The 9,290-nt window shown below is 34.3% G+C and overlaps 1 protein-coding gene across 3 annotated transcripts; it reads right to left on the bottom strand.

Annotated features, from left to right (window-relative positions):
- Positions 1–2,044: 2,044 nt before the first annotated feature.
- LOC138138578 (cytochrome P450 4C1-like) lies at positions 2,045–6,962 on the bottom strand. Of its 3 annotated transcripts, none has more exons than XM_069058565.1 (12): positions 6,731–6,962; positions 6,447–6,638; positions 6,206–6,391; positions 4,064–4,130; positions 3,885–4,011; positions 3,804–3,837; positions 3,581–3,753; positions 3,353–3,521; positions 3,122–3,301; positions 2,764–3,072; positions 2,552–2,707; positions 2,045–2,286 (listed from the first exon to the last, which is right to left on the bottom strand). In XM_069058565.1, exons 1-10 carry the CDS (start codon positions 6,915–6,917, stop codon positions 2,903–2,905), a joined length of 1,485 nt encoding a protein of 494 aa, XP_068914666.1. In that variant the 5' UTR covers positions 6,918–6,962; the 3' UTR covers positions 2,045–2,286; positions 2,552–2,707; positions 2,764–2,902. The 3 variants fall into 3 exon arrangements, with proteins under 3 accessions (XP_068914666.1, XP_068914667.1, XP_068914668.1); XM_069058566.1 differs by having other exon boundaries at positions 2,045–2,265; XM_069058567.1 differs by having other exon boundaries at positions 6,447–6,635.
- Positions 6,963–9,290: the final 2,328 nt, after the last annotated feature.

Below are 9,290 nucleotides of genomic sequence, written 5' to 3'. Positions count from 1 at the left end.
CGACTACAAGGGAATAGAAGATGTACATTTTCAAACGAATTCGGCAGCTTAACCTAAGAAGAAAATACCAATCTGGTTTTCTCTTATTTTTTTAAATAACTATTTATCTATTAGGGCCGGTTGCACCAACACCACCGTTAACTGTATGTTAAATTGATTCGTACTTTAGTTCCCTATTGTTATAACAATGTTTTTGTATGTTTTAATCTGTAGTTAAATTTAACTCACGTTGGTGAGTATCCAGTACTAGCTGTTAGTGCTAAAGTGCAACTGGAAAATAAAAATATACAAAACATTCTAACCCCAAAATCTTGTATTCACCTGAAGAAAGATGATTCGTTTTCACCAGGAAGTAGTGGTTAAGTGCAAGACATTTTAATAATTTGCAACATTAACATAATTTATTTTGTAAAATTACAGTTGTTACAATTCTCCACTTTAGAGAACAATGCAGAAACAATTTGGTAACTGTCAGCTTTATTACTTCTGGGTTGAATGTCAATATGTTGTACTGGTGCTTCTCTTACGGTACTGATGATGGAATTCTCAATGTTGGATGGTTACATTGGAAGCAACTGCTAAAAATTCAAGTAGATTAAAGCACTGTATCGAAGTTTGTGACACAACTCACCATTGTTTGAGCTGTAGCTGCAACACAGTACATTTTCTTTTTGATGTTGAAGGAAGGCCATCAGTCATCACGAATCATTTTAGGAACTTCAATTTTGTGTCCATAGGGCAATCAAGGTTCAAATATTTGTCAATTTTATTTGAAATTGTTTTAATTGTATTAATATCAATTTAACCTGACTTCCATATATTTCTTCACAGTTTCAACCCAGTTTGGATTGGTAATGGCAAACGATCTACAAATATTGGTTTTTGTGTCAGTTATCAATATAATATCTTCTCTTGACATTTTCCATTTTCAGAGTATATAACTCCTTTCGGAGACAGGCACCACAAACACCTATTAATAAAACTGTAATAAAATATGGTTTATTAAAAATTTGTGAATTAAAGAATAGTTATTACATACTTTCTTGAGAAAAAATTGTCCTATGTAACGTTGTTTCGATTTTTGTGGTAATAATTCAGAATTTAGTCCTGCCACTAGTTGTACTGCCTCTGGTGTTCACATTTAACTCACTCTATATTATATACTAGACATTTTTTTCACTCGATTAATACACCAAAATCAAATTTTGAAGCACGACCGTGAAAATTTAGCCGGCAAATAATTTGTTAGGAAAAAACAAATGAGCGGTCACGGTCGTCAAGGAATTGATTCCACAGCATTCGATTCTTTATTGACGATGTCAAATTCTACAATAAAATTAGTCTTGATTTTTAAAAGATTTAATATTTTGGTCAGCCGAAAAGTCTAATACAAATGTCGTACGGGACGTATTTTCCGGCCCTCCAACTAATCAGGCACTCGGCTGCGCCATCGTGCCCGAAACCAGTTGTCGTGCCGGAAAATTCACATCCCGTACTCTAATGTAAATAACTATTCGCATTTGTCAACACGAGAGGCAGTGAAAATGTCTTTCCATTTCTATTAACTGATTCGATAATTCCATTAACTGAGTTCGATAATACTGTTAGGCCCGGTCAGTTAACAACGCGTCAAGTCGGAAATCCGTCCATTTGATTGGCTGATTCAAATAAAATATTAAATATCCTCCAATCAGATCGTTTGACATATTGGGTAGTATGCATAAGAATAAGCATTTGCTTTTACTGTATTGTCTTTTTCTATCTAATAGAGTCCATGTATTTCTATCTCTCACTAATACAAGTAAAAGCATTTGCTAATGGCTTATGCATATGACCCAATGTTAATTTTAACAACAACTTGACTTCGCTTTGTGCAACCGGGCCTTAGTTCATTTTCTTTTCAGAAATGTGCAAAATGTTGACGAATCTTTTTTGGTATAATCTTGGTCACGGTACCAATGTATAATGTTTCTCCCTTTTTGGGATCTTTCTGGTGTTTTTTTTCATCGGATGATATTTTGGTGGAAAATAACCAAACAAAAAATTGTGAGAAAAGAAATAATTTTTTATTTTTAATTAAAGTTCTACGAGAGGTCTTGCTGTTGGAAAAGTTGTTTAAATGAACTCTTTTCTTTTCACATGTCAGCCGTTTTGTCATCGATTGAACGATCCATAACCCCATTAATGGATGGCATGGCTTCATTTTGTCCCCTGCACCGGATCTCAGCTAATTGAGAGCAATGGACACTGGCAGAGTCTCCCAAACTACGAGAGGGCTCAAAGGAACTAATGATGAATGAAAAATCTTTTTAAACCATTTTAGCAAAGTCGCTTTGGCGAGAATCGTTTCCCCAATTGTTAGATGTAAAAAGATCACATACTCGCGATAAAGAATTTAAAACAAATTACATGAACGATTTTGAAATTTTTTTTTTTGTTATAATCTCGAGGAAAATAATTTTCTTTTACTTTGATACAAGAAGAAGTAATAATAGTAGTGAAATTAAATCTTTACTACAAATGAAGTAGAAGAATTAGAGCAATGATTTACCTTGTAATTTTACAGCACGTATCACTTCATTGCAATGGCATCTGACGAGTTGAGGGGCGGCAGATAAAGTTATTATCTCTGCTGACAAGCGGCAGATAAAGTAAATTCCTAACTCAAATTTTAACAAATTCGTTGCTGAATCTGACATATTGATAGCTGAAGTGAATAAATAAGATATAATCAAGAAACTTGTACATAATTGCAAAACGTACGTTCAAAATTTACCCAAGTTAAAACGGATTGACAGACGAATAATTATTGCAAATATAAGAAAAAGTCCATGAAATAATAGCACTTCTGTCATTTTATTATCGATATAATAAAATCATAATCATAACGAATGTTTGTAATTTATTTTATTCTTTTCTCCATTGATATATAGTAACCCTTCTTAGGCTTTGCTACGACATAGTGTTGAAAATCTATATCTTCTATTCTTTTGTAAATTGAAGACGTCACTTTATAACTTCTCAAAATTGTGGAAAGCATAATCAACATCGAAACCATTGCGTACTGGAGACCTAAAACACTTGAATAATTTTCAACTTACAAAATACTTTCGTGCTCAACCGATGCAATTCCTGACTCCGTAACTAAATGGCATAAAGGCGCAACGAGGTCGATTTTTACTTGCTTCCGGGAGAAACCGATCTGGATCAAACTTCAACGGATCAGGCCAAACTTCTGCATTTTGATGAACATGTGGCATAGAAATTATTATTTCACTTCCACGAGGATAGAAACGCGAATCTGAAGTGAAGAAAATTGGTTGTTCGATTCTCTCACTTTATCTTTGTCTACCTATTTGCACATCTTGGTCGAGTGTTCTTAAAATAAAAGGTACTGCCGGAAGCAACCTCATAGTTTCTTTGATAACTCGTTTCAAATAATCCATCTTGTTTACCTCACCTAACGTTATATCTTTGTCACTTTTTTCAAATATTGTGTCAAGTTCTTCGAATACATTTTCCTGCAAGAGACAAAAAGTATCATGTGCAACAACCGCAAAAACATATTGTCCCAAAATACTTGAATATTAGGATACATTCCCAGTACCAACAGGACAGCGCTTGTTGTAAGAGCAGTTGTTTCGTTAGCCGCAGTAAACATAAATGGCATTTCTCTCAACATCTCTTCATGGCTCAGTTTCTTCTCATCTCTCATTCTGATTAATAAATTTACAAAATAATTTTCCGTCACATCTGGAAGAATAAAATGAACAAACTAAATAAAGATATATTGTTCTTGTCACCGCCAGAGTCATGTTCCTTCGAATTTTCAACAATCTAAAAATTACCAAATAATCACCTATTAAAACATCTAGAAAAGTTACTTTTTGAATGAAGTCGTAGGTTCTTTTGTGCAAATCTTCGGCTTCTCGTCCTAATGCAGAACGTCTCCAGAAGAAGTTACTGTGGTAAAGTGGGTTCCAAAAGCGTTGATGGATTATTTGTTGGTATCTAACAATAAGGTTTTGCACAGAAAGCGTCTTGAAAAAGCAGATTACTCTACCTTATCACATCAGACATGAACTGATCTGGCCCATCAAGAAGGTTTGGATCTACACCTGCCAGTGTTGCTAAAATAAGAGAAATGTGAAAACGATTAAAACATTTTTTATCTTACAGGTGGAGTTTTTGAGCTACCTTAGACCATTGTTTTCGGTGACAGAAGTCAAATTTTAATCACAAGTGAGATAAAGTACTCACTAGCGTGTAAATTTGACAGCTGCCATTTAACTTGACATAGAGTACTCATAAGTGACTAAATTTGACAGCTGTTATTTTACTTGATTGAAACCTTATTTCTTGGATTTTTTGCAATAGTTGTACCTGTAAGATAAAACGTCGTATATCACACGTGATCGAAATGCCATTATGAAACTCGTGAGAAGTGTCCCACTCGTGCGCAAGCGCACTCGTCGGTCAAAATTCTCACTCTTGTATAATGATGCATTTCTATCACTTAAAACCTATTCACTTTGTATTGAACGTTAGTGGTGCAAATGACTGACCTGTTACTATGACAACTCGAATGAAAGTTAATGCCAAGTGTGTGCCATTTACACCACTGATGGTCAATACAAAGTGAACAGTACATTTATTTATTGTAAGTACATTTATTTTAAAGGTTCTGAAAAGGCTGTTTATTTTTTTAAAGGAGTGACATAAAAACATGCGACCCTCTACGCGTGTAACATTTTGTTCCACATTTAGGGAAAGAAATTTGTTGTAAAATAGTATATTATATATTGAGGGAGAGAAATGCATGATTTTTCCTAAGGTGCAGTTTGTAGCCAGAGGGCGAAGCCCGAGGGCTACAAAGCACCGAGGGAAAAATGAGCATTCTCTCCAGAAGTATATATGTTACGGACAAAGACGATAATTCGGCCAATAACGTTATTGGCCGGTGAATGACGATAATGGCCAGTCAAGTTGGACATTAACCATAATGACCGGCCAATAACGTTAATGTCCATGCAATTTGGGCAATGTTGATAATTCATAACATAACATAATACAAGCGCGCTGCACAAAAAAATTTGCAATTCGAAGTACCATGGATCACTTTCATGCCACAACAAAAATGAATAATTTTGACTACTCTACCTATTATTTGAAAAATTAGTATTTTTCACTTTGTTCTGGTGGTTTTTTTAGTTTTTTTTTTATTTACTTACGTTACCAAGTAAAATTTAATAAGTGTGAATAATATTTTTTCACATAGTCACAATATATTGTATACTATACATAGTTTCAATAATAATCATGTAACCTATATTAACATTCTCCAGCCGTTTTTGGCCATTATCATTAATGACCGGGCAATGATATTAACGTTGGAATAAAAATGGCATTTTTAATAACATTGCCCACCCACCACGGGCCATAACGTCAATATCCGGTCATTATCGATAATCGCCAGGAAAAATGGACATTCACGTCATTGTCCGGCCGTTATCGTCAATGTCCATTTATCGTCTTTGTCCGTAACATATATACTACTTTTTTCACGGTAGGGAGTAGAAACAGCACAAAAATCTCAAATTTTAAGAATAAAAAAATGATGACAAATGAGTTGTCATCTTTCGATGAATTTAATGGAATTAGTAGTTGCCTTGACAACACAATTAGATTTTTGTCACAACAGTCAAAAAAAATGAAAACTATATTTGCTCCCTAGGGAGAAAATGCTGTACTTCTGTCACGATGTTGACATCCGAAAAGTTGATTTCTACTCCCGATCGTGAAAAAATATTTTTTGTTCGACACTGTCAGAATTTGAGAATTTTTTCCTGTGTGAATGGATTTTGATAAATGTCACAAGTTGTCAAAATGAAACGTCAAGCTAATTTTAAAGATTTTAAGCGATTTAGAGCCTTTAAGGGGCTCGTCGAACAAAAAAACGTTGTATTCAACTCGTTTTAAACTGGCCCGCTCATGCCAAAAAAGGCCCGATTTACACACAAACTCGTTAAATAAACTACTATTAAGGTTTTCTTGACTAGTCTACACTGTTCTATAATTTGTTTGTTCTTTTACTCATCTCCAGAGAATCTTGTTTTTGCCTCTACTTATAAGTAAATTTCTTCAAATATAATTTGTGTAATTTTTTTCGACATGATTTACAATTAAATTAAAACAAATTACTTACTCCACGCAATCTCACATGTGATTGGCCATATTTCTTGTAAGACGTCGAAGGATTCGCCGCCATGTTTTTTATTTAAATTGGATACAATATCGTGTGCTCCTTTGACAAACTTGCCGAAAAAACTCTTTATGGTTGTTGGACGAAATGCTTTATTGAAAGCTTTTCTTCTTTCTTTCCAAGCACCAACTTAAAATTATTGTGGTCAGGTGTTAGTATTTTCATATATTATTTATCCGCAAACCTGGTGCCACAACTAATGAATCGTTAAAGCACTCATGCAAAATTTTATACAATTTCCCTTTAGTTAAACAACGGTTCAGTAAGATTTCTATATCCTTAGGTTTTGAAATCCCAAAGTATAAGTCTTTTCCTACCCAACAGCTGAAACCAGTTGGATATTCGTTAAAAGGTTTCATTATAGTGTTATATGCTTCTGAAAAAAAAAGTGTGAGTGAGTTATTTCGTAAAATCAAAATTGATTCTGATTTCTCCAGTAATTATTATCTTTAATCAAGTATTGCTTACCTGCAGGCCCATGTCTGAATCGATGGACGATTCCAAGTAATGGAAGACCAAAAGGTCCTGGAAATTTTAAGGCGTAGTAATAAAGCCATCGCCTTTTCCAGTTGTAGACAATAATAAATAGTAAAACCATCAGGAGCAGAATCCATTTCAAAACAGACGTGAATGTTAATTCTGATGGTGTGTTCATGATAGCTAAGGTTTTCTCTCAGTAGTAACCTGGTATATATGTTAAGCGGCTTTATATGTACTTTTCCTTCAAAAAATAAATATATATATATCAAAGGTTAACGGCATAATCCAGATAAAATAAACATATTTTTTCGGGGTTGTTTAACACATAATACGTAAACATAATTCAAAGTAAGATGCTCATCAGGTCTAATTAGCAGGTTTTTAATTCGTAATACAAATAATTCGGTTTCTTTTTGTAACATCTTCTAATTGTTGTTGTTGTTGTTGTTCAGACAAAGGCCACACTTAATGTTCGAAAACAATTTTTTTAAAGAAGGAATTACAATGACATATAGAGTTATTCACGCAAGATGACGAGCCTGACCAGGTAAAAATGCAACCCAATAGTAGATTATGCACCGTGGGATTGAAGTGCATGGTTTTTACCCGAGGTGCAGTTTGTAGCCCGAGGGTTCTACAAACCACTGAGGGTAAAAACCGTACACTCCCGAGGTGCACGACCCAACAATTTTAATTGAAAAAAACCGAAATTTTTTATCTTCAAGTGTTAAGTTTAAGTTTCATGTTGATAGCTAATAGCTATTTGTTTAATAAAGCAACAAAGTAGATGATTTAATGCCGCCGCTGGAAGTTACGTCTCGGCTTTGAACCAGCCAAGGCATTAAATCATCTTTGTTGCCGAATTGAACATATGATTTTTTCGCCGATCATGTAAATTTAACGTTTTTTCATTAATTTTTCTAGCTAAAATACGCAAAACAATCTGAAAATACGGTTATACTGAGGTGTCGTATACAGTTCGTTGTTATAGGATTAGGTTTGTTTATTAATATTCGATAATTTCTAATTTTTTTGTGAGGCTGGCGTCTCTGGTGTTAAATGAATAAAAACTAGTACAAAGTCTAATATAGAGTTAAAAAATGAGTGATAGTGATGCTGAACAATTACCGGATGAAATTAAAGAAGAGGCAAATTTCCTCGTTTTTTGTGAAAAGCAGAAAGTCAAGCTATATTCAGAAGAAGTTTTGCTGGTTGATTTTGCGGAATTATCAAAAAAAATGAAACCTTCTACTTTTACAAATATCCAAGAACAAAAGTCAACGGATTTTACTGAGTGTAATACTGTAACTATGTATTCATATTTATAATAAATAACAATTTGTTCTGTTTTTACATTTGGTATTAATTTTAAGTCACTGTCACTTGGGTTGTAAATCATTACAATTTTTTACTGCCTAGTCGTTTTGTTATGTTTTTACTGACTAGGCAGTAAATGAGACAGTTTAGCCCTTTCGCTCATACTGTACTACGTGTAGTACAGTCACGGCCACGGAATTTCGTCAGTCGTTGTCCTTCAAGTGACATTAGCTGTAAACTAGGTTGTATATACCGGGTGATTTTAAATGATTGTAGCTTTTTTTCTTAAGTTGGGAACATTTTTCATAAATTATTTTGGCAAACTTGATATCTTAATCAACACATTGGCGTATGTACGTCATTTTGAGATTTTATGTATTAATAAATTGTGTCAAACAGGCGAGGACGCCTATGTTTATGTCAACTATCACATTAAAAAGCAGAATAACCAACAATAATATTACCAACCTATGAAAAAAAGTCAATTTCATTAAAAATCACCCGGTATTTCTAACCCCACATTGGATGTTTGACATGGATATTACTGAATGAATATCTTGGGCCCTGGCCCGACCTGTATACCCTGAAGTGTTAGGTCCTTGTAGAATGCTACCTACATGTTAGCGTATACACGTTGCCACTAACAGTTGTTCAGTGGCTGGTTAACTTTCCGGTTAAGTAACAGTGGTTAAAAGTTAACCAATATTTTAACCGAGATGCCGTTTTTCAGTACCAAACATTTGGTTAGGTAAATGTTGGTTAAGTAACCATTATTTTCGTGACATTGGTAACATTGCTTGTGCGCAATCACGTGCGTATTAGATTTTCAGGTTAAATTTTGAAATTCGAGACATAAATAGCTCAGCCAGAGAATACAGCTCAGCTGACAGTTGTCTTAACTTGGTGCAGAGTGTTTTGTGGTTAATTTGGCAAGAATTCGTAAAAATCCTCGACTGCAAATTAGAAGGAATCAGAATTAAACGAAAGAGCAATTTTTTCCCACATTTTTGCTTTTTCTTTGTTGGTACAGCCCCATTTTTTTGACTCGACAACTTTTTTGTTGGAGTCCACCAACATCACCAATATAGTATTTTTTGTAATATCTAGTTGTTAAAGGTGGCTTTCCGGACTGTTTGTCACCATGTAAACAACCTCATAACGGCCGGAGTCCGTTATGGGTGTCCGTTATGAGCGGGAGCGGCCGTTATAAATGACTAAATAACTATAGCAA

This window comes from Tenebrio molitor, chromosome 9, assembly GCF_963966145.1.
Source record: "Tenebrio molitor chromosome 9, icTenMoli1.1, whole genome shotgun sequence".
Lineage (NCBI taxonomy): Eukaryota > Metazoa > Arthropoda > Insecta > Coleoptera > Tenebrionidae > Tenebrio > Tenebrio molitor.
The sequence above is the reverse complement of the archived record's forward strand: the minus strand, read 5'-3'. Positions and strand labels throughout refer to the sequence as shown.

Excerpts from the sequence above, each read along its gene's own strand:
- LOC138138578 (XM_069058565.1), bottom strand. The coding sequence starts at position 6,917 with ATGAACACACCATCAGAATTAACATTCACGTCTGTTTTGAAATGGATT. Across the intron at positions 6,639-6,730 it reads ATTCAGACATGGGCCTGCAG|AAGCATATAACACTATAATG; the intron begins GTAAGCAATACT and ends TTTTTTTTTCAG. Across the intron at positions 3,302-3,352 it reads CGACCAAGATGTGCAAATAG|ATTCGCGTTTCTATCCTCGT; the intron begins GTAGACAAAGAT and ends TCTTCACTTCAG.